We start from the raw sequence: 27,576 nt of genomic DNA, 5'->3' as shown, positions 1-27,576 counted from the left end.
TTCCGCGTTGATGGGCTATTATTTTGAAGGAAGTCTCATCATATCCGGAATGAGCTCAGCTGTGTCTGGATAACGTGACGCAGCCTGTCAGTGCTGCTGTTGGCTGCTCAAAGTTCACTTCACGTCTCGGTAGTTTTAAGTTGTCAAGTGGGACTCTGCTTCAGCCTGCACGCTTTGTCGCTTTTGTGGTGTTGTCATATAGCTCCTGCACGAACACTTTGCCCAGCGTGAACAGGCCACAGCAGGCTAATATGTCCATTTTCTTACCACCCCTGGGTTTTAGCCTAATTGATACGTGGTTTATGTAGTTCACTATAAATGCAATGAGTCCAGGGCATTTATAGTTAACTACTCAGATGTCTGGAGTCTACTGAGACAAGCACTGTACAGGGTTCCTGATGGACAGTCTGAACTCTGTGACCAGTGATATCTAATACAACTGTAGCTATACAGTGTATTCCATTATAGTAACACACACCCCAACATCACCATTTTCAAAATCAGAACATCCATATGTTTCATCAGGTAAGACGTTGTCTATTACTAATATTGTGCATGACTGAGTGTCTGCAGTCATATGTGGGTAGCTGAACTGAAATAGGTCAACATTAAACTCCATGCTGTGTAACCTCCATGATGTGATTGGCGTATTGATTGCCTGCTGGCCTTATTTGTGTCAGACTGAACACATATTGATGGAATAAGAGACGGTGTCTCTTGCATTGCGGTCAGTGGAACACTGCATAACCTTTCAATACAAGTGGATGTTCAAACACAGCCTGTACTCTTTACATATTTTAAATGATATGGCTTGCCTGACCTGGCCCTTATGGGATGGACAGTCTCTGGTGAGTGCATGCTTCTGTTGTTTTGCTTAGCAGTAACTTTTTTTTCTACTTAAACACTATTGGAATTTAAAAAACAAAATAAGACATAAACATCCTTTATAATCTTTGTAACATGGCCTTGGAATATTAAAATAATTAAAACTGAATCCTAGATAATCAGTGTTGAGATATTCTATTCAAGGTGTTTCATTTTTGAACTGATTTTAGTGACAGAGCATTAAAAAATTTCTCATGATTTTTACTATTTGTTGTTAATGCGTCTGAACATATTCAAAATATTCATTATTATATTATTTCACTTGTTTAAATCAGTTGATGTAGTTTTACAGTATTGTGTAGTTTCAAACTCTTTGTACATCATACTTGCATGTATGAGTAACAACAGAGTAACTCATACATAAATTGGTCTGTTGTGAGAGTGCAGGCCTTGTTGTTTTTGGTTTTCACATACATTTCCAGCCCAAGAACAGATTTTTAGATATAAATCTAAAACTGAACGAGTGCAAAGGTCCTGGAGACATTATCCTCTACCCACGCTGGTGGATAGATCATGGTCAAAACTGTTGTACAAGCAAAGAAAGCAACATACTTTATCAAACTAATGCATTTTTATATTTTTATTTTGAGATCTAAACTTAAATGTAATAACTGAGCTTTGTTTTGATCTTTTCCTGAAATTATTGCAAGAAATATTGATTATTTAAACACACCTAACTGAAATATATATAAATAATATATATAAATAATGGACATGGCTTTGTTGATACTTGATAAGAACTGTTACAATAAAAATCAGCAATAGGGGGCACTAATATCTCAGTATGTTGTTCGGGGCCATCTAAAGAATAAATACACTTCTTTCCTTTTTCCTTTTCACATGTGGTACATTCCGTCTTTACACAAGAAAAAAAGAGAGTTTAAGTCTGCTGAGATGGTTTCTTTGTCCTTTTTTTCTTCTATTCTTAGGAGGGATGCTAAACCGAACTGAGCATAGAGGTATGTAGAATATAGAATATGAACCAGAGTATGGTTTCATTATATCCTTTTCCTTATATCCTGTGTGATGAGCACAGTGACACTGGATCTTCCATATAGGAGGCTTTTAATCACACCTTTCGTTTAACCTCTGACCTCTCTCATCTGGTTTTTGACCTCACCTTCTGACCCTCAAAAACACAACCTAGAAAATAAGAGCAGGTGCAGGTTTGTTCGTTTGTACGTGTGCTTATGCATGTCCTGCCACTTACCCGGTAGGCATGTGCAGGCTGCTATCGTCAATGATGTCTGGAACTGAGCCACATACCGACAGAGAGGAGGACTACAGGTTTCTCCACAGCATGTTGATGGAGAAGAAGCTTCACTTGCTCTTCAAGGTGAATGCACCTTTGTGCTGTAATGACCTGTGATCGCTCAATCTGTCCATCCAAGTCACAGAATTCACTTTATTTAAGGTGAATTTGGTATTCAGATCCTATTGTTAGCAGTATTATGTGTTTATGTTTTATTATGTACAAGTAATGCCATTGGATTAGAGTACTGTTAATATTATGTACACTGGAAAGTGCCACAATAAGTACTTCAGGTACATATTATGCACTATTAAGATACTTACGTATGATTATAACTTAGACTTAAGTAAAAGGATTAAATACTTTTTTTCCAATTTGCAGATGACAAGAATTATGCGCGCGCACACACACACACACACACACACACACACACACAAATTCGATGCTGAGTTTAACTAATTTAATTACATGTAAACTTTCCATGAAATGTTGTTACATAAATGCAATCTGGTCGGGGGCTGTTCTGGAAGTGATTCAGGGCAACAGGAGTCTCATGGTGGCCTTAGCTCAGCAGTTGGTCTTAATAATTTTTTCCCTTAAAGGCGTCAGCATTTACAGGATTTAACTGTAAAAAACAACTGTATTTTTTTTACAGCAAGTGCAACAGTGTACTATATTTTCCACCAGTCTCAAAAACATTAAAATCATGTCACAGACTCACTGCAGCTGTGTACTATATTAAAGGTTTACATTTACAGTACTTTGGGATTTTTTTTAATTTCTTTAAATCTATATTAGTAGCCAGTTGCTTTCACAGCAGTAGTATTGGTAGTTATCGATAAGTAACTAGTAATAGTTAAAGTTCCCCTTTACTGCAGAGAAAAGCTTTTGCATGATCCTCTGCTTACTTGCCAGATTCACGAGCAACTGAAGCGTTTTGAGAAGCGAAGCCCCGTCCCCGTCCAGGAGCACGCAGTGAATCTGGCCTCAAGTGTAAGTGACCATCTCCAAACATCTTTTGCAGATAGACACACTGCCGAGGATGACAGCTTGACAGAAGAGGGAACAGTTTTGGGGGGGAGGTTATCTCACAAATGGTCTTCTCTCACTTTCCTGTCACAAAGAAGCAGCGGTATAATGTGGATTTCTTCTTATGTGTCCTGAATTATGAAATGTTGTCTCAAACGCTGTCACCTCAGATATCATCTTTTGAAAAAGCTGTTTTAAAGGAGTTTTTTTTTTTAACTCATGTGCCAAGAGTTAGATCATTGAAGACTGAGCACCGAGCGGGAGCTGCGAAAATCATTCCGTCTAATGTTTCAGGAAAACAATTAATTTCAGATTTAGGCTGAAGTGACAGACAGATGTGCGTCATCCTCACTCCTGTTACCATCCCGTCTTTCTTTCATTTTCATCCATCCCCATGACTAATTTGTATATTTCGATTATCCCCCACCTTTATTTCTGATTTCACCACCTTTGTCCTGGACAAAGTCCAAATTGAATTTTTTTTAACACTTTTCCCTTCCATATATTCTTCTCTCCACCCCTAAACGTTCCCTCCCTTCCATTATCTTTACCTCTCCACCCCTTTTCTTGTTCTCTTTTCCTTCCATTTCTTCTTTTTTCATATCCATATACTGTAATATCTGCCATGTTTCCATTCTGTCTCTCTGCTACGCTCCCCCACTTCAGCTCCCTCCCTTCAGTCCCCTTGCTTCAGATTCAGTACGACAGCCACTCTCTGCCTGGCTTAAATCATCAGGACCTACTGCAAGGGCCAAACCGAGGTTCTGTTTCCCCTCAGAGAGGCTTCTGTTTGCTCACAGTGGAAACTAATGACCTTCATGCATTGTGTCTCTGGAGTGTGCCTCGACATCTTGAAGCAGTAGAAGTCATTACAGTAATATGCCTGACAAGACGGGCGACTGCACACAGTCACTCGCCGCCTCTCCACTTGCTGCCGACGGTCAAGGCTGCTCTGTTTTAGCTGTCACCACAGCTGTCGTGTAGCCTTGAACATTCAGGAGCGTTCTCTTTTTTTTTCCGACAGTGGCTCGAGACGCAAAGCTAAAACAGGAAACAGACAAATGGCTCACACCAGGATGAGAAAACTCCCCGTGAGGCAAACAGGGTTTTAGGAAAGTGTCTGAAATAATGACAGAACTGACGTTGTGTCCGGCAGATATAAATTTCATGAACCTTTTATGCCTTTTTGCTTGTTTCCCTGCCTGAAAACGTCACAAAAGCCTTAACATAAAAAGAGTACCTCTAATTATAAACATCCGACCTCTCTCTTCTTCCCTGTTCCAGTTGGCAGAGGAACTCATATACCAGGGTTGGAGAGAGGAAGTCAAAGAGCTGCTTGCCCTCATTTCCAAACCCCACTTTCAGGTAAAAATATTTCCTTCCACAGTGACATGTTACTGTAACTTCACATGCGTCAAGCTAAAGCTTCCCCTCTCCCTGGGCCAGTTATATATCATTTTTAGCAAAGGGAATGTATATACAAAGGATGCAAGATGCAGATATTAGCTGCAAATCATGTAAAACAGGCACAGAGAGATGCTAAATGGCTTGTTCTCATGAATGTGAACTGACTTAAAGTTAAACAGTTTATTAGCATACAGCCAGAGGTAAAGCATATCATCAACATGTTGATCCCATATTTTTTATTTACAGTAGAACACAGAAAACACAGCAGAGATAATGCACCATTCTAAGAAAAATATTAGCTCAATTTGAATTTCATGGAAGCAATGTGTCTCAAAAAGGTTTCCCAGGGACATGTTTACCACTGTGAAACACCCCATCTTCTTTTAACTACAGTCTGTAAATACCTGGGAACTGAGGAGACAAGCTGCTGGATTTTTGGGAGGGGAATGCTGTCCCATTCCTGTCTGATGGTGATAATATTCTAGCATTGTCTTGGATGAGAGTATATGTTGTTCTAAAACCTTTCAGCATTCATGGTGCAAGCTTCCAATTCCATACCAGAGATGCAGGCTTTTGAACTGAAAGCTGATAACAAGCCAGATGGTCCCTCTCCTCTGTAGTCCAGAAGAATTTTGAACCGTCTGACCACAGAAAGGTTTTCCTCTTTTCTTCGGTCCTTTTCAAAAGTACCTGAAAGAGCTTTAACCTGCATTTATGGATGGCATAGTGAACTGTGTTTACAGGCAATGATTTCTGAAGCACTCTGAGCCCATGCAATGCCTGTATATAAAATGTCATTGAATCTACTCTGGTCAAAAGCATCCACGCTTCGTACTGATGTCCATTTATATTTCTCTCACAATCCAGGAGCGCCTCCAGAATTTTTTCATTTGGGGGCCACTTAAAATATTGGGGTGGCACACTGAAAACAGAATTTCCAGTTTTATTATGCTGTTGGCAAATATTGGTTACATTAAAAATATGGCAAAAAAGAGAGGGAAAAGAATTATATGCCTAGTTAATTTCCAGCTATTAAACTTCATGTCACTGAAAATAGGTACATATGAAAACCAAATACATTTTTAAATTCATAATAATCTGTTTTAAGCAGGAATAGATAACAAGTTAATGTTTCAACTCATTATAGGATGTCTTCCTCTCTGTTATGCTCACATTCATTAAAACTATTACCAACATAGGACTGTCATACCAGGGGGGCCACTTTTTTGGGGGGGGTTAGCAAATTTTGAGCGGTGGCCAGTGCCCCCCCTGACCCCCTCTTGGTGCGCCCCTGTCACAATCAACAAACAAAATTATTTCAGTAGTACATATGACATCCATCTCAGACCTTCTTTTAACAAGGTGTAGAAGAACTTAAAGTTAACCAGCACAATTTTACCGTCTACACCTTGTAAAACTAGCAGTAGAAAAGTTAAAGAGCTTAAAAAATCCGCTGCGTTCTCTCTTGTCCCTCCCACTCACCACTTCCTGTTCTTCTAAATCACAGAGGAGGTGACTACTCAGCAATGATTATTTTAATAGAAAAGCTTTAGCGAAATTTATCAGTAGACTTGTAAATTACCTTGTAGTGTTTCACTATAAGTGTACAGAAACATAAAATAAATAAAAGGAAGACAGACAGAAATCAATATATGATCTCACGTGCTTGCTTCTGGTGTTGTCATTTTGATAGTTTAAACATTTCTTATGTTTTCTATGCTATATTGTAAATAAAAAAAATAATAAAAATAATAAAAACATCATTGCAATCTGTTTTATTTACATTTATTTACATTTTACATGGCATTCTGACTTTTTCAGAATTGGTTAAAGGCCTGTAACACTATGCCAGTGCACATTCAGCAATCAGCCAGTATATAAGCTGGTGAAGAGCTGCTCTGTCAGTGAGTGGGACAGCTTTGAATGGTTTGCCTGAGGGTGAGATGACATAAGATGAGTCTTTAAGCAACCAGTGAGTAGCAAGCGTTTGCTTGTAGCAGAAGTGGTTTCCCTTTGATTTGGTTAAACATCCCCTTTACTTTTCAGGATATTTTAGCTTGTGGTCCTTTTGTTTGGCTGAAATAGCACTGCAGCAGACTCTGTGAGTGGAGTCCTTAATGAAATATTATTTTCTCACAACTCACTCTATTTGGCTTTTTCTTTTCCTGGTTATACTAATGTTAATCCCCTCATCTCCTAGCCAGGCACTTAGCACACAGCATGAAAGGTGTGTATAGCGGTGGATGTGGCTTCTAATATGCAGTGCTTTGAGTATAAAAGTGCTATATGAGTAAAGCTCCATTTTTAGGATCCATTGTAAAGAATTTCATGTGGTATAGACGTCTGTGATTTGCAGTGAGCCATCAGGAGCCCAGCCACTGGACCAGTTTTAATACTTCCCGGTTTGTCTTGCTCTAAAGCTCTAAAGCTGCAATTGTTGCAAATGTTGTAACAAGAGACAAGATTTCACATTTACCCAGCACACCCATTATGAAACATGGAAATCTTTAGCTGCTGATAACTTTACACTTTGCTACTGAGAGATAGATCAGAAAATCAACACTGCCCTCATGCCTGTCTTTTAACAGCGCGTTAGCTTAGCTTAGCAAGAAGACAAAGAGTGACCTAATTGGAGATGCAGCTAACTTGTTTTATTAGAAAAAACAGACACAAAAAATAGAAAAAATATTCATTAGAATAGTTTCTAAGTGCCAGTAAGAAGGTTTTGTAAAGTTTGAACAGAAGTAGACTATCCTTTTTTTCCCGTTTACAGTTTTTATCTTATGCTAGTAATTCACAGCTTCTTGGTATTTTCAAGAGCGATAGAAAAGAGGTGTCAGTCTTATCTAAGTATTCAAGGAACTGACTCTTCTTGCTACACACAAACATTACTTGAACTGTGAAAGAGTGCATGTTTCTTCCATAAGGATTTCCAGATATGATGATGAAATATGAGATATGAGACCAAATGTGCCAATCCAGCCAAAAAAACATGTTGCTTTGTTCACTTCTGTCTCAGCTCTCCAGCACCAAAGATTCAATGGCAACAATGAAAAGTAATTGTGTACTTCTCAGTAATTTTTTCCAAGATAGTTGACATTAAAATTATAGCTGACAGCTCAATCTCCACTCATGATACACGCACACATATACATTAAACGACTCACAGTATATGTTTCCTACAATCCACTCTTATATGAGTCACTCAAAGTGGCAAATTAATCCAACCGTAAAGTTAATTTAAACTGACTTCACCTCATCATTCTGCAGCTGAGAGGTGCTGACATCTATTAACCACACTAGCACTGAAGCTAATCTACTCCCGAGTTATGTTTATTAGTGTGCACTCATATAGAGGTCCAGACTCCTCAAACGCACAGTTCCTTCTTTCAGATCTGCTGACAGTCATTTTTCAGATGCACATACACATACACGTAGCATACGTACACAGCGCATATGGTTTTCCAGTGAACTGCAGAAGTTGTGGCTTTTCCTAATGAGGAGCAGAAGCCAGCCGACAACTAACAGGTTTGTTTGAACAGTCCTAATGACCTGTTTGTTCTTGGCCACAGTGCACGGGCTCGCACATACTTATAAGAGACACTGGGTATAATATCCTGTAAATGAATGTTTGTTTTTTTAAAAACCTGTCTGTGAAAGTGGCCAGAGACACGTTGCTCACTCATTGGCAGCTTCTGAGGAGAGTAACTGTTGATGGATATGCGGATAACAAGTAGACTAACTGACAGATGGATTGGCTGATTGTTAAAATTAAGTTGATGAGCACATGTTCCCCCCCCTCTTCTCATTCTTTCTTATTACAGTAAATGACCTTTTTGTTTGGAACTGCATTTTGCAGAGGCTCGCAGAGAGAGGGATTAACATTTATCCCGTGTGTTGCTTTTCAGCAAACAAAACCGGGGATTTCACACTGCCAAAGCAATCAGATCAAAAAGAATTTAAATGAACTGTCTGGGTATTGATAGCGAGTCAAAGATCAATTCGCTGGGAAGTGATCCTTTATAAGATGTGTGATGTTTGAGCTGAGCCAGATGGCTGCAGGCAGAGCCAGTGTTAGTGATGAGGGGGAGCTGCTTTCAGGTGGCCCACAGGCTGGTGGTACATTCCAAACTAAATCATGCTGACATTCCAGGAAGAAACTGCTGCCTCTGGATTAGGTAAGTGTATTCGGGGCGAAGCTTGGCTGTCAACCTTTCGAAGACTACACTTTACCTAACAGATGATCTAAACATGTAAGCTGGTGACATTAGGGACACTGGGGATAGCGGGGACAGCAGTTCTACTGCCTGCCTAAATTCAAACTGGATGAGTTTTCCAATGAAACCTCTAGCATTTGTCCACAGGCTGAATCTGACAGCAGCTTGACAGCCAGCATGCCTCATTATGCTCAGAGTATGCATGGCCTGGGACACTTACAGAGGAGTATTTCTTTTCAGTGCATGTCAGATTGATTGGACTCAGCCCAGTGTATTTCCAGAATTCCAGAATGCAAAGTGACATAACTCAAAGCTGACCACCATCTTGACTGTTTTTTCTATTCCTTTTGCAGAGTCTCCTGCATGTCCATGACGCTGTAGCTCAGAGAGACTTTGAGCCTGTTCTGCCACCCATACCTGATGACGCACTGGAGGACGAGGAAGATTCGGTCAAAATTGTCAGTTTGGTCAAAACCAAAGAGCCTCTGGTCAGTACGGTCCGCTCAAAGGTCAGGTTTTAAAAAAGAAACCGACAGAGAGAGAGCCACGACGCAGCGGTTATTGTGAATCTTCATTTAACTCTTAGCAGCGAAACAAATAAACACATTTGATACAACTAATTTCCAGTGACAGAGGCCAGAGGCCAGTTACAAAAACGTCATGGCAAGAAAATGAATTCCTTCTGTCTGTGCTGCGTGCCAGCTTGTCTCTAATACGGCCTGCCTGGTCTCAGACCTCACGCAAAACACAGAGAAATGCAAACATTTAGGTCAAAGCTACCATGTAACGAGGCAACTGTACCTAAAAATGCGCAATTTGTCCAGCCACATTAACTGACACACACGGACAATCCAGCGCAATGAGCACATCTAATAGGCTGAAGTTTTCTCCAGGGACTGAATTCATGCTGTGTTGCTGAACAGCGTGACTGCTAAAGCCGCGTATGCCAAGGTGTAGCGGGACGAAAGCCTTTGACAGGAAACATGACAGGAAACCTTAGCGAATGTTGCTGCGGCAGCCTGGATCACATTTGCCTCTAGGCTGAAACACAAGGCAGCTTTCCTCAGCTCGAAATTTACAGAGTCAATTCTTCCACATCTCTTTTGCCATATATCTGCAGAGACGAGCGGCACGGTTCCAGCATTGTTGTGCAGATGTGCGTGGTGTGCAAAACTTGTGTGTATAAACAGCAAAAAAAAAAAAAAAAAAACCCTCTTAATGGCATTTTAAAGCCGTTCTGCTCGTTTAGAATGATTGTTACTGATGAAGATCAACTAGTTTCGAGGTCTTTAATCAAAGCTTATTTTCTCGATGGTATCGGAATGATTCCCTGTATTCAACATTCAGCCATTGTCAGTTTTTTTTTTTAGATATTTCCTGGATCAAGTGAAACGGGACAGGAAACCAGTAAAACTACAAAGCGTGCATACCTCTGCCAATGCCACAAATCCTCTAAATTTGTTATTATAATCGTTTTTTTCAGTTGCTTCTGGATCAAAATCTCCATAAAGTAAGTGATTGATAGCAGTGGGGTTCATATGGCAGGTTTTTCCCCCATTCAAGTATGCCCAGTAGTTTATTAGAAAATAGAAGAAATGTCCTCAAATGCGAAGTGAAAATGTCTTTTGAAAAATCCTGGATCTACATCACAAAACCAGGCTTTTCTATTATTTTGTACTGTTGCTTTACTTTCCAACAGATGTCAGTGAATTCTAATGGCAGCTTTCTGAGATATCTCACTAAGAAAAAGACAAACAAACAGCGCAGAAATCCCAGCGACGGGTTTAATTTAAATATGTTTTCAGGATAAATATGAATGTAATTTACTTAATGACGGACATTTTTGCCTTTTGTGTGTGTGTGTGTGCTCCTGTGTTAGTGATTGAGCTTCCAAAAGGCACTTCGGACCAATAATGGAGAACATACTTTTGTATTGATCCCAAAACTAGATTGGAAGGGGACTGACCTTTTTCTGACATAGTCTCTTTGATCAATCCAACATGTTTTCCAGACAACAGGGTTACACCCGCGCATGAGCTGATTGTAGTCAGCTACATAAGATGCTCTTTCCATTGCGATTTGCTCCACATCAATAACATCTGTTGAAAATAATGCTGATTTGAATAACCTTTTCCAGCGCTTTGTGTGTTACATGAAGGCAGCCGCCTAAATGGGCCCGTCTTGATACAAATAACCTTCCCTGAAATGAGGGGACTTTAAATAAGAAGCTTGTCTAGGCCCTAATAAATTCAACATGTTACTTTCACTCGCCATCGTTTGACCTCTTTGCCTCTCTGCATCTGCTCGTATGCTTGTCCATTCATTCACTAATCACCGTCCTTAAGGGAGCAACAATTAAGAGGGATACATCCACCGGGGCTATTGTTGTGGCGAGGATCATGAGAGGAGGCGCAGCTGACAAAAGCGGTAAGCTGATAGACTCTTGATTGCAAATATGCTTCCTTTCATCCTCGTGTACATTAAGTTGCAGAAACGCTGTGATTGTACATTTCCATGTTTTAAAGAAAAGCATGAAGTACAGGTTTCCATATTAATGTCCAATGCTTTGAAGGCCTCATCCATGAAGGCGATGAGCTGAAAGAGGTGAATGGAGTCTCACTAGAGCACAGGAAGCCAAAGGAAATCCTTCCTCTGCTGGTTAGTCTCACATGTTTTTTCTGTTCAGTTGCATACAGTTTGCTTTAATGTATGATGACAGTATTAGCTTTTTTTTTCACCTTGTCAACAAATCTCATTAAGCCACCAAAACCAATAAACCTTTCCACTTTACTTAAACTTTCACTTCTGTAAAAAAAATTCTTGTTCACCTTATTACAATATTTCTGTAAGGTTGACAACATTTTTTGGTTTTGAAAAGATTACAGTAGCGTGTTACTCACCTAAGACAAGGCTGGGTTTGTGAACTGGAACTCTTTGCTCTGTTAGCCAAATGTGATAACACCTGCGCTATCAAATGAAGAGGACTCGGCTGAGAGTTAGCTAAAACATCATGTGCCATCATCCTGCCATTCCGGCCAGTTCGGCAGCCCACTAAAAAGCAGATAATCTTATGGGGTCCAACCGATCTCAAATATTCAGTCTAACGAAAATACAAGTGATGGTGATGTAAATCTTTGAAAATTTTAATCTAAAAACATAAAAAACATAAACAACACAGACTATTTGCAATAAATTGCTACCCAGTCATGTGCAAAGTGTTAAGGCCAACGTGTGACACCAACTTCAATACAAGAGCAATAAATTTAGGTCAGGGTAAAGAGTAATATCACAAGCTAACCATATTTTTTTTAACTTTTCTTTGAGGTAAAATTTTATAGGACCAAGGCTAGAAGTATATTGTAACATGTAGCTAATGAAAAAAATCTGAGTAGCCAGAACGCTATAAATCTTACGTAAGGTAACAACATGAGGAAAAACTGAGAAAACATCAAATGCTATCACATCATGTTGCTAATATTTTGATTTCTCTCAGATTGTTTACAGTCTTCATCAGAGGCTCCTATCTTCAAATCCATTTTTTCCTACTTTCAATTTAAAGTGAGATTTATTTGTCAGTAAAAAAACCAAACAAAACAAAATGTTTTTCTGTTGCTACTTTGAGCAATAGCTAGCTTAGCTTAACAGCTAGAAACAGGAAAATGTAGCTAGCTAAAATAATACAAAAGTACTTTGGTGATTGCGGAAGCCTAAAAAATAAAGAAGTATGCCAATAATTAAGGTTTAAAAATGCATATTTATTTAATGTTTTAATCAATTTATTGTTTAAGATTTTCACAGATCCAGGCAATTTGTTCCCCTTGTTTCGACTGTTTTGTATAAAAATATGAAAGCGGTACCTCAAACTGTTGCTTTCATGCCACTGTGTTTGTGCAGGCTCGCTCTAAGGATGAAGTCAGGTTCAAAATTATTCCTGCATACTCCAGGGAAGAAATGTCAACAACTAAGCAAAAGGTACAAAGAATATTAACCATAACACTCGTGTTAGCGTGCGTTGTGCATGGACATTAGCATGCGATGCGGCTGCATGGAGAAAACTGTCCACCTGGTTTCAGTAAAAAACGTATGAAATCAGCGATATCTCGTGTGTTGGGTTATATTTTGTGTTTCTGCCACAATGCTGTCACTGCTGCTGCAGGGTTCTCAAGAAGTAAGCACAGATCAGACCGTCAAGGATAAGACGCTCACGTCATTACAACTTACAGCTTTTTATCATTTAAACGTTTAAACTGTATTGACTCAATTTAACATCAACAATGAATCCCTACCTTATGTGGAAAAATTCAAGTTCAACAATCTTTTAGCTAGAACTAATTGTAGGCCATCTTCACCACACAGAGTGTATGTCCAAGCTGGAAACTGTTAGAGACGCTAGAGAGCATTTGCAATGGATTAAGACAAATTATTTTCAGTGATTGTGGTCATTTCTCAAAACTGACACCAACATATGTGAAGAAACACCAGCGCAGTCCATTGCCAGGATACAGAAGTTCGTGAAGCTGCTGTGGAAAAACAGAAATGTGAATAAATAAATGAAAAAAGGCATTGTGTATTTTCCTTTCACCAGTATGTCTGCTTGAAGGCTCTATAATGTCATAGTTTTCTTTCCTCAGCTGTTTGTGCGAGCTCTGTTTGACTATGATCCCAATCAAGATCCTAGCATTCCATGCAAGGACGCTGCACTCGCCTTTAAAAGGGGTGACGTCCTCCAGATTGTCAGCATGGAGGATGACACCTGGTGGCAGGCCTGTCACCTCGAGGACAGCAACGGTGGAGCTGGGCTCATCCCCTCGAAGGAGCTGCATGAAAGGTCTTTTTCCTGCTTTTAAGTCACTTGACTTTAAAACTCTGAATGGACACATCTATCCTGCTTTCATTCTGCCTTCCTGTTTTTTGGCTTACTACAGAAGAGTCGCTCTACAGCGACCCAAAGCTCTGTTCCAGCCTCGGAGAGTCAAGCCACCAGGTGATGCACCCCTTTGGCCCATAAACTCACCACACCTGAAAAGTATAAAATGTTTTCTATTAAGCTATTGAAGGTCATGGTTAATGGTCAGGGTGACCCCGGCCACCCTCCTCTTGTACTAACTTCGATTGTTTTGTCCACATGCTTCACAGAGGAGGAGGAAGGTACTGTCAGTTACCATTTGCTTTCGAAACCTTACCTTCAGAATAATTGTCATGATGTAATGAGTATGTTTTGGGTTTTGCTTTGGGGTTTTCTGTTTGTACCTAAGATGTAACGTCTAAAACCAAACTGGCCGACTCGAGCGTGCTTTACCTTTTAGTTTCGAAGATTAAAGCTTTGTTAATGGTTGTTAATGGTTCTCCTTTTTTATCTATGATTTCCTTTCTCCTCTTTCTTCCAGTTTTTCCAGTCACGGAGGATGCAGACTATAGAGCTATAACAGGGATCCATGTTGGTAAGATGTTTGACTTGTCCCACTCAAATCCCACTAATGGAAAAGGGGCCAGACTGCTACTCCAAAATATAACTCGGGGGCATTTCAACCTGAACGATCACAAAAACACACATATTTAAACTCTGTAATAAAAACCAAAAAAGGAGACCCTAGTTGTATTTTGCTGTACAAACCAGTTCATTTGGTGATGTAGTTCTGTGGTTTGTAGATTTAGAGGAAAGGAATATAACAGCAAATGTGGTTTCAGCTGCACAGTTTATCCCATTTGTCTTGATCTCATGGATTGGAAATAATGTCTTGTGTGTATTTGCATGTGTCCATATGAGCAGTGCAGGATGTTCATATGGGGAAGTGCACTTGTGGCTGATTGTAAAAAGGCTCCTTTCGTCTGTAAAAGGAAAGGTAATTACAGATATTGCGCAATATCACTTCAAAGAGTCGTGTACAGTTAATAATGTGCATTTCATCTTATCTGAGGCCACGTTCCACCTGAGGACAGAGCTTCAGACTCTTTATTTTGCATGTACATCCTGAGTGATGCATGCATAACAATCAGAGAGACAGTGAATGAAGGAGAAGGGATGTGGTGGTGTATATGCACCAGCTACAGTAACACAGCTGGTATTATTTATATATATATATTTATAGTCTGTGTTTATCATAAAAATTTGGCCCTAGAGAGACGTCTGTGGTGGGCACTATCATAGAAGCAGCTGAGGTATTTTGGTAGATAGGTAGGTGGGTCTGTCTGACTGCAGAGAGATTCTATTACAACAATACTGTGTTACAACTTTGCAATCCGGTTGTTCAGTCTGACGTCACTGGCCGTGTCTGGGCCTAAACTCCGCTGCAGGTCCATATATCAAACGATCACTGTGGCATTACTGAGAGTTGAAAAACTGTCTAAAGTCTTTCATCTTTAATAAAATGATCAGTGTTCTGCTCTACCAGGTGTAACAATTGAGTTTAACATCCAGGCATCCATGAAAATGGAATTTATGACATTTAACGGCGTTAGAAGTTAGCAGGAAGTTAGCTCGCTAGCTTCTATCTAAATACAATATAGCATGTACTGACTGCGGGGTTTTGGAAAAAAAATTCAAACGTACAGCTCTGCTATAACTTCCAACATAAATGAAGACAGAAAACTAAACAGCAGTGACGTTTGTAGGGTTACTGAAGTTTGGCTAGCTGGTATATAATGATGTGCTACGTGACCGCTAGCGACACAGCTATGTTAGCATAACATAAACAAGCTAACTTTTTTTCCCACTCGATAAAAGTTAACGTGAGTGTTCTCGGTGGTCAGGAACAAATGTAATCGCATAGCGGGATGCTGTAAAAGGACTAAACTTCAGCCAGGAGAACAAGTGAGATAATCCATCCACAATACGAGGTTAGTCATTCATATACTGCTGCATGGGCTGTGCTGTAGTTACATCGTAAGGTTTTAAAAACTGAGCTTAAATAAATGATTAGCAGTAATAAAAGCCGAGGGAGGTCAACAGTGATCACTGACTGTTTTAGGAGCTTTTTGAGATTAAATAGAAGAAAATACAAAACATTAAACATGTTAACAACACAAAAGCCATATTAAACGCAGACTACTTTAGGCCCGGAAGTAGGATTCGTCACGTCATCACTGAACAACCGGATATGTAGTCATGCAACTTACTAAAGAGCTTTGTAAAGGGTGTTAATAGAGTACCGTGTGCCCATTTAACTCGAGTCTGACTGCATGTGTGTATGTCATGGCAAAATCATGATCCACAGCACATTTTCTTGAACCAAATCTATCACAAAGGCAGTGAGTAAAGCTTATTTTGAAACAACTTTTATAAAGTGGCATCACGGTTAGCACTGATGACTCACAGCAAGAAGGTCCGGGGGTTCAAATCCAGTCTGTGTGGTGTTTACTGTGCATGTTCTCCCCGTGTGTGCATGGGTTCTCTTCAGGTACTCTGGCTTCTTATAAGCAGAAGAAATATAAGCAATCAAGAGGAATATATACAAAACAATAGTAAGGGGGGTGGCTGTAGCTCAGGTGGTAGAGCCAGTCACCTACTAACTGGAAGGTTCGATCCCAGTCTGCATGCCAAATATCCTTGGGCAGGACACTAACCCCATGCTGCTCTCCGATGCATCCATCGGTGTGTGAATGTTAGATAGAAAGCACTTAGAAACAGCAGAGAAAAAAGTGCTTGTGGGTAGATGAGGCTAGTTGTGTAAAGCTCTTTGAGTGCTCAGATAGAGTAGAAAAGTGCTCTATAAGAACCAGTCTATTTACCATTTACAATAGAAAGGCAGGGGTTACTCAGACCATGGTTCAGATAAAGGCCCAATCTCTGCCTTTTTAAATAGTACGAACAGCAGCAGTAATCTCTGCTCTGAAGTAAAAGCTCTGAAATATATGGAGATGCTTTTCATTTATCATATTTTCTCTTGTTAAATGACAAATATGTGAAAAAAGCTATTTTTAACCAAAGTTTGTTTGTCTATTACTTGTCAGTCACAAGCACCTTGAGCGAACTGTTTGATTTGGTGCTATAAAAGTCAAATTGAATTGAACTGAATTGAAAGTTGTTACCAACTTTCATAATCTTTTATTATGAAATATGGTAGGACCAAGATTTACAAAACAGACTTAATTTAATATTCAACATGACGCATAATGAGTAACTGACACAGAAAGCTGTTTTCCTATACATCCAGCCACCGCCAACCACAGCTATCGCCACCAGATGGCAATATCTGTGGTTGGAGACCTAAGGCACTTCAGCATTGACTTTGTTTTTCTGACCTGGAAGCTAAGTTCATGTTTTATTCTTGAGTCACAACCAAACAAATGGTTCTTCAGTGGAGTCTCAAACCAGAAATCTACTCCAAAGTGAAGTAGAAAAAATTGTCTTGTCATTCAGTTTCCTTAATTGATAACACTGAATCATTCAGTGCCACCTAATGATCTCACAGTATTGTTGACATGAAGGGCTCAGGCCCAGCTCACAGCATGTTGTATGCTGGCCTGTTACTCGGTGTTACATCACACTGATTAGTAAATCTGAAATATCTTTTAGTATCTCTATAAATGTGGGGCTGGGAGCATTTTCAGTCACTGATGATAATTTGTCTGCCAGAATGATTTAAGACTGACAAATACAAGATGGCTTTGTGCAGAGCGTATTTGATTTTAGGAAATAAGATTTGTTTTTTTGCCGTGTAACATTATTTCTTATACGGTTTGTATAACACGCATATTTGAGAGAGCTCATCATTTTAAATCCAGTGTAAACAAAAGTTTGAAATCATATTGGTATGTTTCTCAGAATGAAGCCTAGAGAGGAAATGGATAGACATGCTTACAAAGTGAAATTATGGTTGACGTCAGAGAGGCCTTGGCACCATCACTTAGTTAACATCATGAAAGAAATCAAGTCTGCCAAGCCCGGCCCGACCACAGTCGCATGGCAGAGGCTGGATTTCAGACAGGATAGCAGTGACGCGTGACAGACTGAATTATTGTCTCTTAAATAAGACGTGTGCTGCTCAGGAGAGCAGTTGACACCAGATGGTTTCTTGAATTGTGTTCTCTTGTCCTTAATAATTCTCAATGCTTTTCCTTTTCCACTGTATAAAACAAGAGTTCTGGTCTTTTTAACCACGATGAGAGCAAAAACCAGACGCAGGTCAATTAAACCTAGATTAAATCAAGGCTTACGCAACTCTGCTGACTATTAATGTGTGAAAATGTGCTCTAAATAAAATTAAATTAAATTAAAATTCTTCAGACTTAAGAAATAACTAGTAATGTTGTCCTCTTTAAGCAAAAAACAAGGAGGGAGCGACAGAAATGTTTTAGAAGATTTTAGCATTAACAATGGATTAAATGATGTGTATGAAAGGAAACATACAGATGATGAAACAGTATAATCAACAGACTTAGCCATAAAAACCTTTATGCTACTTCTTTAATTTTACAAAGCACAGCTTTACTGTTATGATTCACTTCCACCAAAAAAGCCCTAAAGATCCACTGCAAGCTGCCTGCCCAACATCAGAAGCAAGACAGGCAAAGTTAGCCAAACTTAGTGCATTCAGTAGTTAAAGAGACAGATCTTTCCCTCAAGAATACGTGGCTAACACTAATAACAGAGCCAAACTGAGAGTTAATGTTTTCAACGTGATGAGAAATATTGCTCCAAATGTTGCCCTGTGTTGGTTTGCTTGCACATATAAATAACTGTACACACCAGAGGCTTTGTAGCCCTGCCTCAAATGAACTAACCCAGGTTTTTAGGACCGCCATATATCTACAGCTACCTTTCCAGTTATACACCTTACTGAAGGGTCTCTGTGTCTCTTTGCCAGCTGGTTTAAGAAGGAGTTTCCGTCTTGGTAGAAAGAGCAGCTGGGCCAAAGAAGCTGCTCGGTTCAGGAGATGGAGCGCCGGGGTACACAGCTCAATTTGTCCACCTACCTACATAAAGGTGATCCCCTACCACAGGGAGCCAAAGGACAGACATCGAGTGGTCATCCTGGTTGGTATGTATGATCAAAAAAACAAAAAAAAGTGTATGGGGGGGTATTTTTAAGACGTTTTAGGGGAGAGATATGAGGTGCGTCCAAAGTCAGAGGCTCCATCCTTTGAAGGCCACATTTGATGGCTTCTTACGTCAAAGCAAGGCAACGAAGGCTGTCCAAATTCGAAGGCTCCTCCGGCCGAGGCCTACAAATGTGTCCTCCTTTCCCTCGGATTTGAAGGATGCATCAGGCAAATCCTTTTCAGCCCACTCTATCCCAAGATTTATTGTGCATTGGTGGTTGTAAAACATTTTTTGGAAAAGAAAAATGGCAGATGGGCCAAGCAAAGCAGTCCAGGGATAAACTTTTAAAGTCAGCAATGGGTTTTATTGCACTTAAATATCCAACTGTTCCAAATATTAAATTAACAAAGAATCTTAAAAAGTTAGATTTTGTCAAATGAGCAACTCCAGGCCTCAAGGTCCTGCAGGTTTTAGATGTGTCCTAGACCCAAAAAAGAGGTGATTCAAATGGCTAAATTAGCTCCTCAACATGTCTTGAAACTCTCCAGAGGCCTGGTGATGAACTAATCATTTGATTCAGGTTTGCTGACCCAGAGTGATATCTAAAACCTGCAGGACACTGGCCCTTGAGGCCTGGAGTTGCCTACCCCTGGTCTAATTTATCAGCCACTCACTTCCGGCCTTCTCGACCTTCCTTTGTGTCCTTTGAGGGATGGAGCCCCTGAATTTGGACACACTTATGGTGGGTTAGGAGAGTCAAAACTCCAAAAAATATTGCATTCAGATTTTGTAGAGCTATCCAAGTCCAATACCTCATTAAAAACAAAAATCTCTGTAAAATGTAGATTTTATGACGAGCACTTGTATGATGAACTAGGCAGGAAAATTATGCTTTTCTTAGTGGAACTGAAAAGAAAGGATTAGGGAGCAGTGGCTGTATGATTATGATTTATACAATTCACTGACATTCCTGCCTTGGACAAAACAGCATCTGGGCTGATTGCTGATTTTTTTTTTCTAAGATGATGTTTAGTAAATGATTAAAGTCAACAGGGAGTTTTTGCTACTTTAAAGAAAAAGGAAAAAGCATTGCATTTTTTGATGATGATGAAAAAATTGATGATGATACAAAACAATGAGTTTTTAAAAAAATGCTGTCATAGTCTTTTTTTTCCGTAGTTTTCACTGGCACATTAATGTCCAGCTGATTCCCCTGGGTGTACAAGACTCATCTCTGCGTGTGCAGTATCCACCTGAACACACCCACGCTGTGTGGAGAGTAATTTTATCAAAAAATGCCATAAACTTGTAAAAAAAAAAAAGAAGAGAGAGAGTTAAATAATGTGCCAGTGAGATGATGGAGATAACAGCATAAATATTTCCATGCAGTTTAAGGTGTATTAGTCAGTTATATTCTGTTTTATATCATCCCGTAGCTTCCTTTTTTTTAGCCCTTGCAAAAATTTCAGAAATGCCAGAGTCCCATTTACGTAAAGCACGGTATTATTGAAAATGTTGTTGATCAAAAGAAAAAGTAATGCGTTAATGAAGATTTATGTTCCCACTCGTGAGCACAAGAACAATCCTTTCCCATCAGAAACACGTAAACACTGTCAGAAAACTCAAAGTCAGAATATACCGTGCTCTCTTAAGTTACCTAGCGGCCCACCCCAGATTCACTTCTCTGCCAGCCCTGCAGGCCTGCTCTATGTATTTCTGAGCTCTATCTCTCCCCAGGGAATTTTAGATTGAGCCCCGCTGAAGGTCTTTTTAATGTCATATTACGATACAACTGTAGGTCGCCTGTGACTGAGGAGAACGGAGGGCAGACGAGAAGCGGAGAGACGGAAAAATCGGTAAAGAAAATTGAAAGGCGGAGAGGCGAGAAACACAAAGAGCTGAAGAGGTGCAAAAACAATACCAGATAGAGAATAGATAAAAAATAAATAAATAAAAGAATGGAGAGAAAGTGATGGATGGCGGAGACGATCCCTCATAATGTCAGCCAAGTGCTCCATCATCAACTTGGAACAGTTAAGACAGCTTGGATTTAGATTTGGACCTCTTTAATTGAGTTGGAGCTAACCCCGACTCTGGATTACGTTTTACTGTCTGCTGTGAGGGTTCTTCATTGACCGGAGGTCATCATTAAGAATATATAGCTTATTGGCAATGAAAGTTATAGACGGGAAAACCAAAACCTTGGATCACTAAACCAGGACCAGCTGGATGATGTTTGACCAGGTTTGAAATATATCCTTTCAGTTTGCACTGCATATGCACTTTGAATGAAACAATAGACCGCTATGCCCCAGGAAAGTTGGTGAAAGTGACTGCCAGCCACTTAAAGCGCCCACAGATCGTGTAACTCTTGAAAAGGAAAGCATCCACAAAGCCCGATGATGCTCCTCTCCGGTTCTGTGCGGCAGCTGTGAAACGCATTAGAAGTGTAAGAGCGGAGAGTCCATAAACCTGATATTTTGTAATGTATCAAGCTCATGCAACCTAGTGATGGAAAAGGCAGGTATGTCAGGAATCCCACTTTCAGACAGAGCTCCATTAGAGTCTGATGCAATCTGGGGCTGCCGAAACCTGCTCTAGAAGAAAATCCCAGATGCTACAGTGCGCGCGTGTGTGTGTGTGTGCGCGCGCTTCATCCTGTGCATCCTACACTATAATGACATTGATACTGCGTGGCTTTGCAGATGTCACATTTAAGTGCAATCCTATGTATTTTCCAGAGGGTATAGGAGCGTTAAACGTTCGATAGGGGGGACGCAGACAGACGCTGAAAATCTGAATGAAATCAGAGCTCTGTCTGACTTTCTCTCGCTCTGTCGCTCCCTCTCTGATGGTAAAGACAGATGCGTCATTTGATGTTGGGCTTGTCTTGAGGAAAACATTAGTACACATTAGTGATACTTGGAATGAATACCCACATGGAGAACACTGTGTTTTGATATTTGTCTCGAGGGCCCAGCGGCGTTGGCGTTAATGAACTGAAGAGGAGGCTGCTGATCTCCGACCCCGACCGCTATGGCGTCACCGTACCCCGTAAGAGAGACGCTTTCAAGTTCCTCGACTGTCATCTCCTGCACGCTAAAATGCGTTTCATCTCCCGCCTGCCGTGCTCTTCTCTTACAGACACCACACGGGAGAAGAGAAGGCAGGAAAGCGAAGGTGTGGATTATCATTTTGTGTCAGTCCACATGTTTGAAGAGCTCATTCTGAGTCACAGGTACTCCATTAGCATGTGTTCCCATGGTATTGAAAATAATCTCGCTTGCATTTTGTCCACTCACTCTGTCTTCTCTGCCGTTTTAATTGTTTTCATGTCTGTTCCTGTCCCTGATGCTTTCTGCCTCCAGGTTTATTGAGTATGGGAGTTACAGAGGTCACTACTATGGAACAAGTCTAGACTCTGTGCACAGAGTGATGGCAGAGGGCAAGGTCTGCCTCCTGGATGCTCACCCCAGTGTAAGCATTCAAAAAGTCATGTGTCCCTAATAAACAGTTCACGCTGATTCTTCATACTAAATAATCACTCATTGTGAGGCAGTGCCTTTTTCAGGAATGGAAATTTACAGTTTCTGTTTTTGTCCTATGGCCTATTCACGTTGAACTAATAAAAGTAAAGTTTCCAAGTCCTGTGTCTTACCACAAGGGTTTAGTTTTTTATTTTAGTTATGTTAGGAAGCCAGTAAGGGATCACACTGTACTTGCTTTTTTGCATGAGCTGTGGAGTAGTAGCATGAGCCCCTCACTTTTTAAACCCTGCAGTTTAAAGCAACAAATAGGGACTGAATACTCTGCGTCTATCAGAAGAAGAACATTCCTGTGTGGACTTTTCCCCAAGTTAGCTTTAGGATATGAGGGCAGTCCAAATTTGTGGGGGGAAAAATGGGATAAAATCATAGACTGTTTATAAAAGATGAGCATTATCCAACAGGACATCATCTGTAGATCTTTGAAGTCCCACTTTGAAGCCTGACATTCACAGCTTGTTTTCTGGGAGCCAGAACATTTTGAACATGTAATTAAACCGAGGGCGGGGTGCAGGGAAGTTTTCAGTTAACACCAGCAAGTTTAGTAGGCAAAGTGACTGTATGGGTACACTGCACAAGAACAGATATTTGCTAAACACGGATAAGTGCTAGTACAACTTTATTATTCTTTGGTCATATAGGCACTAACACCAAACAAGGTCAAATAGACTAGTTAAGTGACTCGAATTAAAAGACGCCAAGCAGGCGTTAACTGCCCCTCTTTTAAAAATAATCATTCCCCACTTAAAACAGAACTTTGAGCGATCTAAGAGGTACAAATAAATAAATAATAATCCCACAAATAGTTATCACAAAGGGGGAAATTAACGATCCAGGCCAAAACAGTTTTTGAACCAGACTGCTAACATGTTTTTACTCCAAGGTTAACATTTGGAAATGTTTGGGAATTTGAGGAAATGCAGTTTTTGTCTACAGTTCTTGTGATTCTTTCTGTCAACCTTAGAGACTGCCACTTTATCCAGTCCCTAATACTATTAGGTTACACATGTCAGTGAGCTAAAAATTATTCATTTTGGGGAAATTTAACCGATTCTTTCATTGTTTTGCTGATAACATCTGGATTTCTTTTCCTGTGAAATCTAATGACCCCAATTCATTAAGTTTAGTTAGATTGCCTTAAAGAATTGGTTAAACATTAATTTCCTTAATTTTAATGAACAGAAATGAAAACAGAGATTGTTATGTTTGGTTGTGGTGAGCAGCTGCAGGACTGTTTCCTCTGTGTTGGCTCTCTCACTACTCCATTAGTACCTACTGGGATCGACTTGACTTGGATCGACTGGTTTTCCATTAAAATCCAGTACTATCTAATGTCCATGGTTGTCGTCATAGCAACACTGCAGAGCATCCCATAACGTAATTAGTATGCGAACACGGAAGGCTAAACCAAAGTGGATGTCGAGGCAACAATATCCCTGGTATTTGGTCTGTTGCTTCTCATCAGACTCGGGGGCCAGGGCGTCGTTTTTTGTAGCCATTTTCCTTGTTTCCGGGTTTCAAAAATGGCAGTTTTGATCTTCGTGAATGAGACACTCTCGTGACTCATCAAGTGATGCCACTGACCAGCCAATCGGTGGCATGCAGTCTGACGACGTCACATTTTAGTACCTGCTTGGATTGCTTTTAACTGCGGCCGAGCAGGTACTATTTTAGTACCTGGTACTATGACTTATTGGAAAACCCTGAAAACCCTGGCGAAGCGTGCCGAGTCAATCCGAGTAGGTAGGCTAATGGAAAAGGGGCTTATGGGTCGTTCATTTATCAATCTGTTAAAAACTTGGGTGTGATTGTTGACAGCTCTTTTAACTTGGGTAAACAGATTATTTCTGTGATAAAACTGCTTCTTTTACCAGTTGAGATTATTGGCCAAAGTGCAGCCTTGCCTTTCCTATGACTCATGACTCAGAGTCATACATGCTCTTATTATGACAAGACTGTATTAGGACAGAAATGGGACACGAAAACATGAACATATTACTCCAATTTTAGCTTCACTCCATTTGAGTCCTGTCAACTTTAGGTTTAATTGTAACATTTTATTGATCGTCTTTAAGTTTCTAATTGGGCTGGCACCACTGTCTTTGACTGATCTTATTCATGCTCATACTCCTGTCAGAGCACTGAGGCCTTCTACTCAGATGATCCTCAATAGTCCGAGATTTAGCCTTTAAAAACAGTGGACACAGAGCTCTCACATTGTGGCCCTGAGTCTCTGGAATGCCTTATTATTTCATATTAGAACTGACCAAACAGTTGCTACATTTAAGTCATTCCTCAGGACTCATTTCTACTCTCTGGCCTTCATGTCGAGCTAAATCTAGACATCTTGTAATTATTTTGTTTGTTGCTATTGACAGCCTGTGAAGCATTTTGGTCAACCGTGGTTGTTTTAAATGTCCTATACCAATAAACTTGACCTTGACCTTGATGGTTTGTCAGGACTGTAAAAGCCTTTGGACCTTTGGACAAACCTTTTAATTATACGCTGTGTCCCACTGCTCGTTGTAATCCGGTTTTATATCGGATAGCAACATTTCTGCTTGGTTAAATGGGAAATAAGTGAACAGTTAAAGTAAGATTTCTACTCGGCTCCACATGAGTTGGTGAGACACACGAGACAATATTCTTCTAGAGAAAAAACAACAGTTTCTAAGCTCTCACAAGTAATTACTTTGCCACAGTTGAAGTAACAGTAGTAGCTTTACATCATGGGAGCTGGACATAATTATGATTTTGTGTTTTTCTGCCAAACAGAATCTGAAGCAGTGGCCCAGTCTTCAGAAAACACATGTGTATTGTTTAGACAACATATTTTATTACAGATACTTGCCTTCTGTCTTCAACTAATCTAATCCTCTTTTGTTCCAACAGAAAATAAAGCGTGTGTACACGTCAGAATTTAAACCATACGTGGTGTTTGTCAAGCCACCGCGCATAGAGGAGCTACGCCTCACCAGACGGAGAGCTAAATTTGTCCGCGATGAAGAGGATACTAACCAAGTCAGGATCTTTTCAGTAAGAAAAAACACACACAGTCCAGCAATCGCATGGTGAATTAAGGTTCCTGTTCCATGTAACACACATGACAGTATGAGGACAAACATTGTGGCACACGCCCCTAACTAACACACACCTTAGTTTACACTGGTCCTGTGGTTTGCATTTAGAAGACATGGGAAGTTACAAAACTGCTTTCTGATTGGCTTCTTCTTCGATAAGATAACATTTGAGGGAGCGTATTTGTGTCAGAGATAAAGGTTTCAGCTTATGTGTGATATTGATCATGATTTAAATGGGAAAAAACTCAAAGAAAACACAAACAAAAACCTATCTGTAACAATAAATACGTGATAGCAAGGAAGCACATTAAATAGGGAAACACACTTAAATTATTCACCAAATTGATGTAGACTGAAGAGTCTGTGCATTTTATATTGTTCTGTTGAGTCTCTGCTCACTTTAAAACTGAAGTATCTGGAGTTGGTGGGGCACAGCGGAATCAAAACATGCTCAGTAACTTTAAAAATGCCCATCTGGGTTCAGATTCATTGTTTGGCCACATGTGCCCAGGTTGCCCTTATCAAACCCACAAGGTCACACAGCTGTGTTGCAGTAAGTTTTTGGTACTGTCCATTCAGAGCTGAGGCTCGTCTCAAAGGGCTGTGTTTTCAACTCGCGTGAAAAGGCTTCTTGTGCCTTAGCCGACAACTTGTCATATCTCGGCATAATGTTTGTGTGTCTGCAAAAAACTGGACAAGTGGAGAACAAAAGAAGTGACAAGCCTAAAAAAATATATACAACCGTTGATCCGTATCTGAAAGCCAGAAAAGGCCTTTCAGTTGATCCATATACTGTTTACTGAAACCTCATCAGACATATCAGTGTGAAGTTTTTGGTTAAAATCGTCATCAATATTAGACAGAGGAGGTCAGGAGACAGGTATGGCAGTTGAGCTACAGCTGTAAAACACAGTGGAGGCTCTGTCATGGTTTGTGGGTTTACCCACTGGTACTGAAGATTTTGTCAAAATTGACGGAATTATGAGCACAGAAACCTACCGTCAGATTTGGATGATGCAGTAACTTTTGGAAAGCATTTGTTTAGCAACAGCTTCATTTCTCAGCACCACAGTGATCCCAAACACACTGCCGATGCAGTAAAGTCACACCTGGATAGAAAAACATACAATGGCTTTCCCAGAGGCTGGACCTCAAATTTATTGAAGCAGTGTGGGATCATCTTGACAGAAAAGGCAACAAAAGGCAGCCAACATCCAAAGAAGAGCTTTGAATGTCCTTCGAGAAGCCTGGAGAACTATTCCTGAAGACTACTGAGAGAAATGACAAGAAAGCTGCCTAAGGGAGTTTAGACTGTGTTGAAGAATAAAGGTGGTCATATCAAATATTGACTTTCAAACTGCACAAACTGATTTTGCCAGTACTTCCATTTATGTTTACGCATTTCAGTACATTACTGCACCTATCTCCCGTTCTCCTGACAAAATATAAAGAAATGAGCAGTTGTTTTGCACAACAGTGTACGCCACTCCATCTCGGGATAGAATCTTTGTTGTCTGATGGATACTAGCAACGCTATTTTTCTTTCACAGGAGGCGGATTTTGAGGACATGATTGACTTGGCCGAAAACATGGAGCGCCAGTACGGTCACCTGTTTGACAAGGTGATTGTTAACGCAGATATCGCCTCTGCGTTCAGAGAGCTGAGGTCAGACCTCGAGAAGATTCAGGAGGCACGGGTCCAGTGGGTGCCTACAGAGTGGAGCTGCTCCTCACCAACAAAAGCACGGAGAAGCTGTAGTCATCTGCCCAGCTGGATTTGAGATTTATATATGAAGTTAGTAAGAAAAACAAATTAATAAAAATATAACATAGCTGTATGTAACGTGTCATTTTAGAACAAACAACATGGAAGACTGAATTTCATATTTTAATCCTGGGCTAAACAAAAGCTGCGATTTCTAAAGTTTTCCATATTGTCTTTTGTGCGCATCCAGTTAGGCAGAATTCATTTCTCCACTTCTCTCCATCTGTCTCTGCTCCTGCTTTTCTGTTGGCATTTGGCTGAAAACATTTCAGTTTGCAGAAGAAGAACAAGAAGAAGGGGGAAAAAAGGAAACTCTCCAGAGCTTGTGGCTGAGTGTAATGCCTCCCTGCCAAGTCGCAAACATCAGCATGTAATTATTCTGACAGCTGCTGCACTTCAATTAACTGTAATGTA

The 27,576-nt window shown here is 40.2% G+C and overlaps 1 protein-coding gene across 1 annotated transcript; it reads left to right on the top strand.

Annotated features, from left to right (window-relative positions):
• Positions 1-69: 69 nt before the first annotated feature.
• On the top strand, positions 70-27,576 carry LOC100696384 (MAGUK p55 subfamily member 7). The gene is made up of 21 exons (XM_003453342.5): positions 70-525; positions 681-848; positions 1,815-1,844; positions 2,103-2,221; positions 3,053-3,130; positions 4,451-4,531; positions 9,144-9,278; positions 11,136-11,217; positions 11,363-11,448; positions 12,685-12,762; positions 13,422-13,618; positions 13,716-13,774; positions 13,927-13,938; positions 14,178-14,231; positions 18,597-18,770; positions 21,746-21,826; positions 21,917-22,010; positions 22,141-22,249; positions 25,210-25,353; positions 26,948-27,192; positions 27,435-27,576. The coding sequence occupies exons 2-20, from the start codon at positions 830-832 to the stop codon at positions 27,176-27,178; spliced, it is 1,863 nt and encodes a 620-aa protein (XP_003453390.2). The 5' UTR covers positions 70-525; positions 681-829; the 3' UTR covers positions 27,179-27,192; positions 27,435-27,576.

The sequence above is a fragment of the Oreochromis niloticus genome, linkage group LG18 (assembly GCF_001858045.2).
Source record: "Oreochromis niloticus isolate F11D_XX linkage group LG18, O_niloticus_UMD_NMBU, whole genome shotgun sequence".
Classification (NCBI taxonomy): Eukaryota; Metazoa; Chordata; class Actinopteri; order Cichliformes; family Cichlidae; genus Oreochromis; species Oreochromis niloticus.
Note: the sequence above shows the minus strand (reverse complement) of the source record. Positions and strands in the feature narration are given on the sequence as shown.

What these genes read in the sequence shown, in the direction of transcription:
- LOC100696384 (XM_003453342.5), top strand. An exon ending in GAGCTCATTCTGAGTCACAG is followed by an intron (nt 22,011 to 22,140) that starts GTACTCCATTAG and finishes TTCTGCCTCCAG; the next exon opens with GTTTATTGAGTATGGGAGTT. An exon ending in TCCTGGATGCTCACCCCAGT is followed by an intron (nt 22,250 to 25,209) that starts GTAAGCATTCAA and finishes TTGTTCCAACAG; the next exon opens with AAAATAAAGCGTGTGTACAC.